The sequence below is a fragment of the Drosophila takahashii genome, chromosome 2R (assembly GCF_030179915.1).
Source record: "Drosophila takahashii strain IR98-3 E-12201 chromosome 2R, DtakHiC1v2, whole genome shotgun sequence".
NCBI lineage: Eukaryota > Metazoa > Arthropoda > Insecta > Diptera > Drosophilidae > Drosophila > Drosophila takahashii.
Genome location: NC_091679.1, coordinates 9,606,319 through 9,623,165, shown reverse-complemented (window position 1 = coordinate 9,623,165; position 16,847 = coordinate 9,606,319). Strand labels below are relative to the sequence as shown.

Genomic DNA, 16,847 nt, shown 5'->3' with positions numbered 1-16,847 from the left:
AAAGTCGTCGCAACTAGAACCAGTTGGACTAAGGATTGCATATGAAGACTAGAGCGACAGCCTCTGTTAAATGCAAAATGAGTAAAACTTGATTGTAGGAGTCAAAATTGTTACTGATTATTATTGTTATTATGCATTATTGGCAATGGGAGCAAACCGAGTTACAATTCAGCAGAATAAGCTTGTGCCAATAAGTGGGTCATTGATAATGTTGCTGTCGGCTTGACCCGATATATGATACTTCAGAGCGCTGACTTATAACTTGTGACGCTCCAGAGCGGACAATATAAGGAAACGTAGAACAATAAGTTAAGGCTAAGAGAGATAAAAAAGCATGAAGCGACAACATAGTACATAGGGAATAGGGTAAATATAATAATAAGATTAGTTTAAGAGAATAAAAACCTGAAACGAATTCAAACTCAAATTCAAATAAGACGGCGGGCGCGCCAATAGAAATAGCTGTTCACACTGATCCACGATCACCGGGTCACACTGACCCACGATCACCTGGTCACACTGATCCACGATCAGCTTGTCACACGTGCTAAGCCGTATGACCCGGGATTTTGCCGTGGTGCGGGCACACTAGTTAACGCCAACGGTTATAAAAAGGGCACCGGTTGCCCAGTTCAAGTCACTCTGCAACCGACAGCGATCGGAGAAGGTGAGCCTTGCGCATTGGTGTGACCAACCTCTCTGGGAGTTAATTGTGGAGTCTTTATTTAGGATATGGTCTAGTACCCCGTCCAAATACATTGTAGTTAGGGTCCCACCACTACCCGACTCCGAGCGACTCCGCCATCATTGGTAGCGGACTCTTAAGCTCGATACATCCCTCGGTTCACCGAGTCGCCAACCCGCTCGGGTTTCTTTCCCTTTCGTCTCACCGAACTTACCTTCGTAGACCGGCAGTGGGGTGTGACTCGTCTCACAACCTCTCGCATAACCTGGAAGACCTAAGTGGCCTCCAAACTCTCTCACACACACACACCTCAGGGATCTCGGGGCAGATTACTTAGAGATAATACCGGGGCATACTTTCCGGCGCAAACAGGTAGCCGTGACGCTCGTGTCCACCCACCGGGGGGGCATACTTCCCAGCGCAAAAAGCCGTATCCTTTCTTTCTCATCTACAGGACGCCAAGCGAGGCGCAACTACCGAAGGACGACCAGTAGCCGTCCACGACCGCACTCGACGATACCGCCGAAGACGGGTCCAGCCGCTCTATCCTTGTCTTAAACTCTGTAACCTTTAAGTAAAAAAACGCATCACCCTTCAATTTCACCGAACCCCGCTCGTGTCATACTCTGGAAACGGGGTCAAACTCTTACAGCAACCACTCCTGACATAAATAAATGTTGGAACGAACTCCTGGACACCGTTGAACTATCTCAGCCCAAGCAGGATCGTTACAAACTATTGCTGCGACTCAACATTCTCCCTGCCGTTGAGAAAGTGTTCAACCATCGCTAATGCTGAACGCAAAACTTCGTGTAGATTCAGGTGATGGCTGCTCGTCGTTGTCTTGGTAGATGCAGGTTGGTTTTCGTGGCTTCCAGTCGCCTTCGGAGACTATATGCAATGATCAATATTATTGATATTGCTAACGCAGCATACGTGGCTACTTGATGATGCTGCACAGTGGTAAATTGATTTGACCATGCTGTATCCTTATCTTAACCAGCCTTTGTTGTAGACGATCCAGTTCGTCTGATTCAGATGGTTGGGTTGCAGTCTCTCGAGCTGACTCTGATGTCTCTTCCACAACGGGTGTTGTTATATTTCCAAAACGAATATACGCTAAATGTGATTCGGTGATCATCGTGCTGAATGTGCTAATACTAATGTTGGCGTTTCGTGCGGTGCAGCCTGGGGAAAGAGACGATAAGCCCGATCCATCCAGGTGAATGGTGGATGGTATTCCCTTGCATACAGCTTGAAGTTTTATTTGGTTGTGGGTCGCAAACATCCATCTGTTTCGTTGATGCGTTCTTAACCAAGTAAACTCTGCTTTCGACTTAATAATCTCACAGAGTGTTTCAGATTTGTTGTTGAATAGCTGAAACTCACACCGATTTACAGCGTTGAATGCGGCTTCATGGTTAAAGCAAATGCGTTCGTTGTTGGATAATACTAGACGTTGCTCGAACTCATCCTCAGTAAGACCCATGAATTGATGGAATTTACAGCTGTGATAGGTGTCTTAATGTCGAATCGATTCCAGCCTCCTGAATTCCACGTCGGGATGGGGATGATGCTGAAGACTTACTGCTGTGCTGTACCAAAGGCACAGTTATTTTGAATATAACATGATCTGTAGATGTGGTTCCCTCGGCGCGCATGATTTTATAGAGTTCCATTACATTTTCTGACGAAACCGGCAACGTCTGATCAGGAAGTAGATGTTTCCGAATTTTGTCTAATTAGTCTCTTAGCTGCTTAGGAGTTACCAGCATGGGACTGATGGTTCGATGACGAACGTCGGTTAGAACGCTGGCAATTTCTGCTTGCATCCGCTGCATTCCCGTAGCCAACAGCGTTAGCTGGGCAGTTAAAATCACAAATGCTTGCTGTAAGTGGTCGCCTTGATATCTGCCTCGTTCCTTGTTGATGCGGTTATCAGTGGATGACTTGCTTTTCCTGACTACGTTTAAAATAGAATCCAAGATCGACGTTTGATTCTTAAGCAGCATCATCAACACATCTTCTTTGGAGTTCACCTCATTTATAACCTTGGCCATGTCGTCTGCATACCTGGCGTCAAGTACACCAAGTAGTGAGTTAGCCACGTTACCAACTTCATCGAGTGATGATCTTCGCTGTCGGGAAGATAACTTCCTTCTTGTAGCTCGCCATATTCATGTTGAAAATGCGCAAATATGGAGTTGCATGCGGTTTCGTTATGGAGCTCAGAGCACTTGTGTCTGAGTTCCTTAATCCCAGTGGACAATATGTTCATATCGCCCCAATATGGTTTTAAATCATAATACGCAATGATGGTCCATTCCGAAACTGCCGTTCTTGCAGTGCCGAGTCGTTCATAGAATATTTCGGGCTGATTGGCGAACTGAGTTACATTTGTTGGCTGTCCCACTGCGAGCGTAAGAATAGGTAGCATTGCTAGTAACGTTGATAGAACTGGAATTTTTACTTTCTTTCTTTTTGGGACCTCTTCTGAAACTATTGCTCCTTCGATGGAACTATTAGACCGCTTTGTCGATACGTCTTCTTTAAAAAGCGGCGCAAGCCGCGGGATTGGTCGCTGAACTACGCGAGTCGCAGTTTTTACGTCTACTACACGTACGTAATTATCTTTGCCAGGATATGCATTTACTATTTTTTCCATCGGTCAACTCATCACCAGCAGGTTAACTTCTTTTATTAATACAAGTAGCCCTTCTTTGACGTTCTGCGACATGGTCTTCCATTTGTTGCGCATTTGAAGCTTTTAAAGGTATTCCATTGACCACTGCTTTCAGAATGCGTGCTTAAGTCTGGACACTACTTCCCATCTTATTACCAATGTTTTGTTGGTTGGGGAGAGATTTACATCGGGTGGGGCCGTTAGAGGCTCACTAATCAGAAAATGGCCTGGGGTTAATGCAGACACATCCGTAGGATCGGACGACATGGGTGTAATAGGTCGAGAATTAGGAATTGCTTCGACTTCCACTATTACAGTGTTAAGCTCCTCAAATGTCAATGATGCGGTGGCTGTGACTGATACTAGTAGCCATTTCGCAGATTTTACTGCAGCTTCCCACAGCCCGCCGAACGATGGAGCTCGGGGCGGTAGGAACTTAAAATCCACCTGACTCTGATTGCAATGGTGGATGATCTGGGCTTGTGCCTTATCCGTGAAGATCGCTTCTTCTAAGGCCTTTAGTTTATTGTTGGCGCCGACGAAGTTGGTTGCATTATCGCAGTGGATGGTCTGACACCTTCCACGTCGACTCAAGAACCGTCGAAGAGCACCTAAGAATGCATCTGTTGTTAGTTCGCTTACCAACTCTAGATGTACTGCCTTCGTAGCGAAACAGCAGAAAACTGCAATATACGCCTTGTCTGGTCTCTTTCTACGGAGTTTATGGTGAATCCAAATTGGCCCGCAGTAATCAACACCAGAATTAAAGAATGGTCGAGATTGTGTTACTCGGTCGACTGGCAGATTGCCCATGATTTGTTGCATTAGTTTGGGCCGTGCCTTTGTACACTTGACACAACAGTGTATAGTGCTTCCCGCCATAGTTTTATCATTGATAATCCAATATTGCTTTCTGACAATTCCTCTTAACGCCTGCGCACCCCAATGCATGTTTTCTTCATGCATTTCTCGCAACAGCATTCTTCTTATGATAGTACGAGCGCGAGTTAGTTCACCAATGCATAGGGTGGTCGTACTTGCTCTGTTTCTTTTGTAATTCTTTGTAGTTTTTAAAAACTATTGCTATGGTTGCAATTATAGAGTTCTTCCCCTGTCTGATCCTGACATGTTTTGTTCGCCGTTCAAGATCACTTGGGCCGATTACGGGTATCTTAATCCATTTGTCACTTGAACCGTGTAGAAAAAAAGGGTCCATACAGCCAGAGGGTATGTTCTGATAATTTGCTGGCTGCAATTCCTCTTGATAGCACATCTGCTGGATTGTTTGCGGAGGACACGTGTCGCCATTGAGATGGATCTGAGACAGCTTGGATTTTTGCTATATGCGTATATGCTATGCGTTTATCCAGGACAAAACTACAGTTGAGTCAGTCCTGAAGTATCCAGAAGCCCTTTCGATCGGTAATCGCAAATCCTTTCTTACTCTGTGTGTTAGTTTCGCGCCCAACAGCGCAGCACATAGTTCAAGGCGGGGCACAGTTTCTTTTGCGGATGGAGCCACTTGTGACTTGGAGCAAAAAAGTCGTACCGAAATTTAATTGTTTTTGTAGGTAGCTCTATATACACTGCTGCTCCGTACGCACGCTCTGGTGCATCCACAAATGTGTGTACTTCTTGATGGACTGGAACCTTTCAATTAAAGATATGCCTAGGAATTTTCATAATGTTTAATGCTTGCAGATCCGATCGATAGTTCTTCCAATCATTTTGAAGCTCTTGAGGGAGCTCCTCGTCCCAACTCAGGTTCAGTGCCCAAAGCGTTTGCATAAATATTTTGCCTTAACTACCACGGGGGCAAATACTCCAAGTGGGTCAAAAATTTGTGCTGACTCGGAACTTACCACGCGTTTGGTAATGACTGACGCCTCGCTTTTCTGGGATCGCCCACTCAGTTGATCCCTTTGCGGCATCCATACCAAACCCAACGTCTTGACACTGTAGTGTTTCAATGTTTCGTCTAGCTTGACGGTTTTGATGGTGTCTGCTTCGGGAACGTCTGTTAGAATTTGCCCATTATTGGAGCACCATTTTCGGAGCTTGAAACCGGATGGTAACAATATTTTATTTAATTCCTTTTGAATTTGGACTGCTTCCGCAACGCTGTTTGCTTCAGTGAGACAGTCATCTACGTAGAAATCGTGCTTTAGAACAGACGTTTCAAGCGGGAATTGATCCTTTGCCTTCTCGGACAAGTAATCTAAGCATTTGTTGCTAGGAATGGGGCTGACGTTGTACCGTATGTGACGGTTTTGAGCCGGTAGTTGATGATACTGATCGTCAGGGTGTATCCACACCTGCCGATACATTTTCTCTATGTCCGCTGTAAACACGTATTTATGAGTGCGGAAGCGTAATAGAATTGCAAATAACTCGCTTTGCATAGTGGGTCCAGCATAGAGTATGTTGTTGCTGGTGGTTTTGCATGAAGCGTCGAATACTACCCTCAACTTTGTTGTACTGCTTTCCGGCTTTAGCACACAGTTGTGGAATGAAGTAGTAATTAGCGGGTATATCTGTTTGGTGCACTTGTTTTATGTGTCCGAGTGCTTCGTATTCATCCATGAAGTCCACGTAGCCTTTCCAGACTTCAGGTGACGTTCTTCTTTCCAGAGCCAGAAATCTATTCGTGGCTGTTTTCGGTGATGCCCCCAGGGCGAAAGACTGTTCAGCAAATGGGAGTTTCACAACAAATTTGCCATCCTTTGCCACTCCCAAGTTTCCTACGAAGTGCATTTCGCAATGAGCCTCCATTGGTGATCGATGCTTTTCCTCAGTTTCAAGATTTTCTAGAGTCCAGAATCGTTCTAATAGTGTGTCGACTTCTTCGTCTGTATCTGCGGCGGCACAAACCGCCGCTGAATCGTGATCCGAGAAGATCCGTCCGGCAATGATCCATCCAAGTTTTGTTTTCTGAAGAACTGGTCCTCCTGCCTTTAGTATAGTCTGGTTTGGCAGCAGCAATGAATAGTAGTGCTCTGCTCCGATAAGCATGTCAATCTTTCCTGGCTTATCGAAATTTGGATCGGCTAAAGCTATGTTGCTTGGGATTTGTAGGCTTGCCGAATTCAACTGATGCGCCGGTTGATCAGCTATTATGTGTGGTAGGACAACGGCTTCAACTTCTTGAGTGAAGGCGTTATGCATTGATCTTATTTAAACATTTTCTCTTGCTCTACTGGTTTTTGGATTGCCTCCAATGCCCTCGATCAGTAGAGAAGTTTCATGAAGTTTCAGTGATAGTACTGAAGCCATTCGTTCGGAAAACAGATTTATTTGTGAGCCTGAATCTAGCAGCGCTCTGAAGGTAGCAACTTGACCATTGCTAGCCTTCACTGATACTTTCACTGTGGCCAGCAAGCTATAATTCTTGTTGCTTGCTGCACCTACAGTAGGTGAATGTTGATTGGATGATGCACCTGATGTGGTTTCCAGATGCAACAAAGTATGATGTTTCTTGTCGCACTTAAAACACGGGCGACCTCGGCAATCCCTTGCCTTGTGGTCATTGCCGAAGCAGTTGACACACAGTCTTTGTTTTTGTACCCAATTAACTCGTTCGGGTATTGTTTTGCTGCGGAAGTCATCGCATTTATAGAGCCAGTGATTCCTTTTGGAAAATTGACAGCCTGGTCCTTTTCCAGTACTGGCTGATGAGCATGTTGGACCCTTCTATTCCTTTCTTGATTGTTGTCCCTTTTTTCCTGTTCCAAGAACTCGGATGCGCTGGTCCAGAAAGCTGAGCAGTGTGTCGAGACCCTGTAACTCTCGGGACCCATCTAACGACTGCTCGTATAGGGCTCTGCTTGCAAGATCCAATTTTTGCTTGATAATGGCAATCAATATTGTATCCCAACTTAATACATCGATGCCCAGTCCCTTTAATGATGCTAGAGACTCGATAGTTGTAAGGTACTACTCTTTTAATGACCTTGGATCGTCACTAACTGTGTTTTGATGCAGGAAACGATTGAGAATCGTGTCTGCCACATGTCGGGGATTGTTGTAGGAATCGACTAATATACCCCAGGCGCTGAGGTAATTTTCTTCCTTAAGATCGATGTGTCTTATCAATCTTTCAGCCCCTCCAGTTACAGTGGTTTTTAGGTATCACATTTTCCTTACCGTCGGCATGTTAGTATCATGGACCATGCATTTGAATAAATCAAAAAACTGAGTCCATTTGAGTAGATCCCCATCGAATTTGGGGATGCTGACTCTGGGCAAATGCATATCTTCATTGCTAGAGGAGTTTGATTTTGCTCCTAAGATATCTTGAATTTCCTTTTCAAGTTTTAGGAAGGATTTCATATCATATCCTCCCTTGCTTGGATCATCGTATTCTTCATGGACCGAGAAATGGATCTCTTGCGTTTGCGCTCATAGTGATTTTATCAAATCACTTGTTACGGTCTTTCCCGTACCTGAATATTCTTTCAGAGCGCGCTTAATAGAATCTGATATTGCCTTTTGTCGACGACATGCTGATATTAGTTTCTTTGACTCTATCGTGGGCTGCTGAATGCTTGCAGGGTTACCAGTTGGGTCTGGACTTACCTCGGCTTTGCTTGTTGATTGTTCCATTCCGTCCCGTATGATAGCTCGATATTTGTCGTATGACTCACGACAGTCTTCTATACTTTTGAGGAATCTTGAGATCATTCTTTGTGAATCGACTCCAAGCGTCATCGAGTATGATTAATCTGTTTTCATAATAGTTCGGACTTGATTTCCTCTCCGATAAATCTTTCTTGAAGTTGATGAGAAATTTCGAGATTTGACTGATCTCCTCTTGCACGTCTAGTGCTTCTGTGACTGCTTGCTCATCCATGTCACTCATATTTATTATCTTGCGTTTAAAACTTCTGACCCGTTGGAAGTATTTTATTTGCGTGTATAGCTGGATACGCTCCTATTCGCAACCGAATTGGTCAAAGAAGCACACTTATGAATGATTTGGGTGAATTTGATGACAGCAACTGTGGTGCTGAGTTCTCGTATTCTGAGAATGTTTGATTCTGGTTTCAAAGTGTCGCCTGTTGACAACTTCGAGAATGTGTCCGGGATTGGATGATCTAAATCCGTTTACCAGGATCACAAAAACGATTTTATTAAATCGTTGACTGAGCTGGTCGCCTTGTTGACCAGTCTTCCAACTTCCTGAGTCGACTTTGCTCAGGTGTCCTTAATCTGTCGCCTTGTTGACGACTCCAACGTTGTGTTCTGGGGTGTGATCTCTTGGTGAGATCACGTCGGGGTCACCAAAATGTTTATTGCTTGGCTTAGATGCCTGGCATACAGTACATAAACTGTCTGCCTAAAGTCGTCGCAACTAGAACTTGAACCAGTTGGACTAAGGATTGCATATGAAGACTAGAGCGACAGCCTCTGTTGAATGCAATATGAGTAAAACTTGATTGTAGGAGTCAAAATTGTTACTGATTTTATTGTATAAACTTAACGGTATTTATAGGTAAAAAGGGCATAGGTTAACAGAATAGGTAAAAAGCAAAGTGTCGGTTATTATGCATTATTGGCAATGGGAGCAAACCCAGTTACAATTCAGCAGAATAAGCTTGTGCCAATAAGTGGGTCATTGATAATGTTGCTGTCGGGTTGACCCGATATATGATACTTCAGAGCGCTGACTTATAACTATTGCTGCGACTGAACACCACCTTTTGGAGTATCTCAAACCTCTGGTCGGTGCGGCTGGCTCTAATCCTTGCGGCAGCTAACGAAGGGCCTGCCCGATTAGCGGGTGCCCTGGAGTGAGCGCCTTCCCTTCGTTTGGATCGATGCTGATTAGAGTTAGAGGACGAGAATTGAGCACGGCCTCGGTGTCCGCCAGATAAGCCCTGACATCGGCTTCGGTTAGGGACGCGTCTGCGACTTGACGCACGAGAATTTCCTTCGCTGACTTCACGGCGGCCTCCCACAAACCGCCGAAGTGCGGTGCTCGTGGTGGGATGAATTTCTACTCGATTCCCTTCTCGACGACGAACAGTTGAAACTGCGACTGCTGATCCTCGAAGGCGCTCTGAAGAATTCTCAGCTCGTTCGTCGCGTTGTCGGAATGTACTCGATGCGGTACGCCACGTCTTGCGATGAAGCTTTTAAAGGCCAAAAGAAAAGAGTCAGGTGAACAGCCTTGGAAGCAAAACAGACAAATACAGCTATATACATCTTAATGGGAGGCCGTCCTCGAATACGCAACGAGACATTGATAGGACCAAACTTATCTACGTCACAAATATGAAATGGCCTTACGGACTCGAACCTATCCGGCGGCAAATTTCCCATAATTTGGTTCACCAGATCAGGCTTATATCTAAAACAATGGATGCATTTTTGAACCACCCGAGTGCATTCTCTGCGAGCATTTATTAACCAGATTTCCTGCCGCAGAAGACCGATCATCGTTTCTGCATTTGCGTGACCATTTCTCAAATGCAAATTTCGGAGATACAAATCAACAATATGGTTTTTACAAGGGAGTAATATCGGAAAGTTAGCATTTTCTGAAATAGGTGCATGCAAGAGTCTACCTCCCACCCAAACTAGCAAAAATCTTCTACCAGCCTCAGAAAACTCTTGTATGAAAGGCGTCATCTTCTGCAAACTTGGTTGTAAAACATGTCCTTTTTTAATTTTTTTGTACTCTTCTGTCCAGACATTTTTTTGGATGATTTCCATCAGTTTAAAAAATGATAGTTGTAACTCTCTAGCCGTCAGACTTACTGATCTTTCTCGTGATTTAGCTAGGTTTAGAAATCTGTAAAAGTATCCAAGAATTCTAATGATTCTGGGAAATGATGAGATACGAGAATTCTAACGGAGTTGATAGCTTGACGGCTATACACACTTGGGCAGCTTTTTTTAGCACTGAGTTTTTTAATTCGGAAGGTATAGAAAAATGCCAGTTTTCTGGTCATAATGACTGATTTTCATACAGAAATTTCGGAAATAAGCACCCTCGATTTCACATTAGCCAAGAACTTGTTTGACGTAGGACCAAAATTGTGCCAAAAGTGTGGCAGCGCATAATTCAAGCCTTGGTATGGTTTTCGTTTTTAGTGGAGCCACTCTCGATTTCGCTGCTAGCAACCGACAATGAGCTTTTCGATTGCTCGAATGTAAATGCAACATCCTTAAGCTTGGCTGGATGCATCTGCGAAACCGTGAACTTGAACGGCTGAGCACCCACTGGCAAACGAGAACCTAGGAATGGTGACTGTGTGAAGATTAAGTAGATTCTTCTCTAACTTTTCTCAACTCGTATGTAACGACATAGGAATGGATTCATCCCATTCCAGTTGAAGTTGCCAAAGGCTTTGAAGAAGAATTTTGATGTAAGGCCAATGGGGCACAGCAACCCCAAGGGATCAAAAAGCCGGGCTTACTGAAAGAATGTTACGTTTTGTGGGAGTCAATTTTGTAAAGCTCTTATCTAAATGAAATCGAAATCTGTCTATGTGTGGCATCCACCGCATACCCAAAGCATTGGTCGAATCGGTATCATTGAAATTTAGAGATTTTTCAGTGTAGTTCCCTTTTTCTAGTTGTGGATTTAGAATTTCTGACACTAGATTACACATCACGTTCAAGGTGTCAATATCATCGTCTCCAGTAAGCATGTCATTCACATAAAAGCCGTTGCAAATTATTTATGAACCAATTTCTTGCTTATCCCTATTTCGAACTCCAAGTTTTTGTAATCTACGGATGGCTAAAAATGGAGCTGAAGACGTTCCATAGGTGACTGTATTAAGACGAAATATTTGTTTCTCGCGCCATACTATCAGTTGATAGTTACGATCTTCTTCTTCGAGACTTACTTGCCTATACATTTTCGATATATCTGCTGTTAAAGCGAATCGATTTAAACGAAATTTAACAAGTGATAATAATAGCTCCATCTGAATAGTGGGCCCACCATTAAAATGTCATTTAATGACTGTGCTGAAGTTGTCTTTGCAGACGCATCAAACACGACTCAAAGTTTGGTTAAGGTACTATCAGGCCTCAGAACGCATTGGTGTGGTATGAAGTAGTGCGGTCCTGGTGGAATCTTATTGCATGTTGGAGACATATGAACCAGCTCCAAATATTCTTTCATGAAGTGAGCTGTCTTTTAGGCTTCTACGCTTTAACGATAACAATCTACGCACTAGCGGATCAGATTTAAAGGCAAACGGACTAAAAAACTACCACAATTTGAATTGGCTACGTTTTTCACAAAGTGATCCTCGCAGGCTATTTGTTCAGGTAAAAATTTAACAACTTCTTTGTTTTCTGGGACGGTATCTAACGTCCAAAGCCTTTCAACAAGTCCTCCTAAAACCATGTCTTCCTTGGACACGGCGATACAAGAAGTAGCTTCTTTTTGTTGTTGCTTACACTGTCCAGAAACAACCCATCCCAATAGTGTTTTTTGAAGCAATCGATCTCCTTTGGTGAGTTTGATTTGACCACTGCACAACAAATCAAAGAAGGAGTCTGCTCCGAGCAAAATATCAATTCTTTGCGGCTTGCGGAACTCTGGATCAGCTAAATCTACGCCGGCCGGAATTTTGCACTGCCTTGCAGGAAGCATATTATCTGGCTGATTGATAGTTATGGTTCCCAGTACCCAAAAGTCAGACGTAAAAATGTGTCCATTGAGCCGCGAATATAAGGTAGTTGTGACTTCGCTGGATGGAATTTGATCCTCCCCCTGATGTGATAGAAAGAAATTTTTTTGTTCTTGACAATCTTAGAAGCTGAGCAACGCTTTCTGTAATGAAGTTAATTTGCGACCCTGAATCTAATAGAGCCCTGGCTCGATGGAGCTGACCAAATCGATCGCGAACATTTACAACGGCTGTTGCTAGAATTACTTGGCTAATTTCCGAAGTGTCTTGAGTGACCTGAGCCGAATGGGAAGATGCCTGAGAAGTAGAAATACATTGCCCTTGCTGGTCCTGCCAGCTTCTACCTTGATGTGGCTCACTCGAGTTTTGGTATCGATGTAGTAGAGTATGATGTGCCTGTGAGCATACCCGACATTTGGATGCTGTGCATTTAAATACTCTATGTCCCTCATTTATGCAATTAATACATAATTGCTTCATTTTGATATATATATGTATATATTTATTGAATATCCATATGCAAGATCTGTTCGTAGTCATTGATGTTATACGTTCCTATGTGGTTCACTTACTGAAAGCTGGTGGGGTTGTGATCCTCCTCCTTCTCCTTCTCACCACCGTTAGGGTCTTGTTCGAACAAATAACTTTTCTCAACCAAGGGGGCTCGCAGATTGGTTTTGCTTGCAGAAGCAGCAGCAGCATTATTTTTTTTCTCTTGAATCACTTCCACAAATGCGGTATTAAGTTAAAAAATTAAATTCACTTGGATAGTCAATGTTTCGTTTACAACGAGAACAAATGTAGAGTATTGGATTTCCGTTTGATAGGGAAATTTTTTTGACAACGACCCCAAGACGACCTCCGACGGCGACCCCAAGTACAAATAATAATATCAAAACCGCAATTATTTCCATTTTTTTTTTTGCGATGTTTTATTATGCGGTTATATACTTTCCCCGTGGGTGAATGTTTAGCGAATAGTTTTACAGAATTGTGATTAAGTAAGTGCAATTAATGCACGTATGATGTCTATATATATATAAGTATAGAGATTATCATTTTTTTCGCTTCTCTCTTGGGCTCCGGCTCTGGCTCTTTACTGATTATCGGGTATTAGCTGCATATGTGTGGGCGATAGCTTAGTAACACTAGTTATATCCGTTCGTATATATTGTATTCGTGCAAAAGTATGTAACAGCTAGAAGGAAGCGTTTCCCCATAAGCGACCCCATAAAGTATGTAAATTCTTGATCAGGGTCACTAGCCGAGTCGATATAGCCATGTCTGTCTGTCTGTCCGTATGAACGCTGAGATCTCGGAAACTACAAAAGATAGAAGGTTAAGATTTTCCATACATATTCTTGGGCCTCCTACGCAGCGCAAGTTATTTCAGCCGAGCGCCACGCCCCCTCTAACGTCCACAATAGTCCATTAACGATTTTAAAAAGTGTCCTGCGCTTACATTTTTAAAGATTTCCGAGAAGTATAAATGCAATTTTGTTGTGTATATCTATACCTATCGAAATGTAGAAAACTTTTTTCAAATTGGACCATTCATTAAAAAGTTAAAAATTGTTTATATTTCAATAAAAATTGTTTATATATCTATCTCCCTCGCACTCCCTTTAGCTGAGTGACGGGTATTAGATAGTCGGGACACCAACCCGACTATAGAGTTCTCTCTTGTTTTTATATAGAATTGTGCTTAAGTAAGTGCATGAGTATATATGTACAGAAAAAAACATTAAACGTGATGATTGTCGGTGATTGGTTACGTCTGTTGTCCCCATCGACCACTAGCGCTCGCCCTTTCCGTTAAGTGATTGTCATATGCTCAGTTTGCACATACTTGGTTATGTCTTCGTTGAGGATAACGTCCTTAAGAGTGTCGGGATTCAATCTCTCCGTTTGCCAAACAACTTTCCACCAATACTGTCTCAATATATTGCATTTTATATTTAAAGTTTTCTACTCATAATTGCTTTTATATAAGCAACGAATTGAATCTTTGTATTGGAGATTAAAGTGCCTATAGAATGGTGCTGTTGCATTCAGCACTCCTCCAATATTTTTCTCCTTTCTATTAGAGCTTTTTGAAACAATTCGACCACCCCATCCACCGTAACTTTAATATCATCATCATCTTCGTCATAGTCCTGATCCATCCATCCAATTCCATCCACTCACTAGTTTTTATTGTTGTGGTTATTAGTGGAGATGGTGCTGATGCTCCCGAGGTCGATTGTTGACCCATTAACTCGAATGAAAGGTTTACTCTTAACACATCGTTGTTCGATAATGTGTTAATTGCATTGCTTGCATTCTGGCAGAGAACGGAATAGAAAAAATATTTGTATATACTATATATTTATAATATTTTTCTAACCTCGTTTGATAGCGGTGTATTTTCTAATAATTTATCATGAATTATGAGGCAGAATGCAGATGTTGTGTCGGGTATATTAATCTGTGTTTTAATCTTAATTCGTATATTAATGGGACCACTTTTTAGTGCTCCATTTTGGTGTGTCACATCTAAGACAATCATGGGAGCCTTATTTTTATAAGTTTCCAACGATAATAACGGTTGTGGCTCACACCCGTAGTAACTTTTTTGAAAATATCATATAATAGTACATATCTATTAAAATTAAAATTTTGATTTAATCCGTCATACGTTTATACTCTAGAATTTAGATATACTTTCACATCGACTAAATCGCAATGAATTGTAACGAACTGATTTTGTGTGTCTGCTCGCTACGAGATTCGTGCGGCTAGCTCAGAGATGTTGTGTGTTCGTCCCATCAAATTTATATAAACGTGACCGCCCAGTATATTAGTGAGAAAGCACAGAATTCACGGGCTCGAATTGGGTTTATTGCGGGTTTGATTACAGCGGGCTTGCCGGCTCGGTTAGCCTTGGTGTCGCAACTTTTGGTCCTCGGTGTCTCCTGGTGATTCTGGTGTTCGTCTCTGCACGTCGATGCGTCGCCTCGGTGATCGCGTGCTTCGTCGATTCCGTGCTCCGGTCCTATAGCTCTCTGTGGCTCCTTGTACCTGCTCGGCGATGCTCGTCTCTGATGCGTTGACTCGACGACCACTCGTAGCGCCTCGGACTCGCAATAGAGCCCTGCATGAATCATTCAATTTTTGTTTTATCATAGTATGCCATGAAATTTCTGATTTGTTTAATTCAATTCTATGTAAAATAAATTGAATGTTGTTCTAATTCATTTCAAATTGAATGAATCGAATGAAATATTTTATGAATTGTTTGAATTTTTCAGATTTTTTTTGTGTTTTCTTTTGAGAACAAAAAGTGGAAAATTTTTAACAAATCAATGTTAACTGCATAGTAAATAAAATTCAGGTAGATTTCACAAAATAATGGCCCTTTCTTCCTCAAAATAAATTGTCGTTTGAATTATTTCGGAATTCATGCCATTCATTCATTCAATTCTATTAAAGTCAAAATTCAAATTCATTCAATTCTATTAAACACAAAATTCTAATTAATTCATTCATATAACAGAAAAAAATTCAAAAGAATTCATTGAATCCATTCATGCAGGGCTCTAACTCGCAAGGAGATCAGCCGTGTGGGCTTAGGGAAGCGTCACCGTTCTCAGACTGAGTGAACAGGAGCTGCGTTCTACAGGACAACGCCTATAGACACACAACCGCCTGTCCCTGGCTCTGTCCCGGATGGTCCCACTAGGCTTCTTCTCGGATCGCGCTGACAGTCTAGGTGGTCACCTGGAATCTGCCTTGTGCTTCACCTTGCTTTTACGCCTGGTGTAAACGAACGTTCCACACTGGCCTCACCCGCTAGCTCCTTCGTGACGTTTCCGGGTAGCTCGACGTCCGGTGCTCTGCTCCGGGATGCGCGGGAAGTGATGCTGGACGTAGTGTGGCTTCTGGTACTTGGGGTTACGGACACGTCGGTCCGGGCTCGTAAAACCGTGGGTCTTTCTAGGTCAGCGCCTTGAAATGACAAACGGTTTGTTCTCTCCAGGACAGCGCCTTGAGATCACAACTGACCTATTCTCTCTAGGACAGCGCCTTGAAACAACAACCGGCCTACGGCTCGCCCTTTCTGGCTGGTCGCACCAGGATCTGTTCGATTCCCACTTGACGTACTGGGCTGACGCCGGGACCTGCCAAAGTAGTGTCGAAACAAGGCACAGGACTTCACTGCTCGACTCTGAAGGACACGCCAGGCGTAATGCGAGGCTTTAGTCGTACAGCAGTAGGAACAGTTCGTCTTGACTTAGCCGCGTGATGCCCTCTGGACCTCAGCTACCATCTCGACGTAGCGATCTTGCTTCTTGTAGGCTCCCACGGCGCTGCTTCCGACGACTTGACTTGTGTTTTCACTTGTAGATTACTTGGCACTGATTGACTGACTGTTTCACTTAGATATCTTGACTGATCTTGACGGATTGATTCCTCGTGATCGACTGAACCAATTGCCAGCGCCCGGCGGCTTTATATAGGGCTTTCGGAAACCGTTATTTCCCTTTTGTGCTCTGCCCGCTGCATCTCTCCACTCTGGGTCCAAAGTCCCTGGCTCCAGTTTGAGCCACTTGTCCTTCCCGCACGTCCCTAACTGGTAGTTGTGCGCGTTGCCGCCGTCCCGCTGATTCCCATGGTGCATGTGGCACGCCGGTGTACCGCTTCGTTACTGAGATGTGGCACTTGTCCTCCTGGTCCAAAGTCCACGGTAGAGTCCAAAGTCCGGTGCAGTTCCGTTATTCACTTTTGCACACGGCACTCTACCTCTGCCAGCGAAGTCTCCACCCTCTCACTTTCCGTACTCATTCCT

At 43.4% G+C, this 16,847-nt stretch overlaps 1 protein-coding gene across 1 annotated transcript; it reads right to left on the bottom strand.

Moving 5' to 3' along the window:
* Window positions 1-5,723: 5,723 nt before the first annotated feature.
* Window positions 5,724-6,533, bottom strand: LOC138912104 (uncharacterized). The gene has a single exon (XM_070211960.1). It carries the CDS (start codon window positions 6,531-6,533, stop codon window positions 5,724-5,726), a length of 810 nt encoding a protein of 269 aa, XP_070068061.1.
* Between the last annotated feature and the right edge of the window lie 10,314 nt (window positions 6,534-16,847).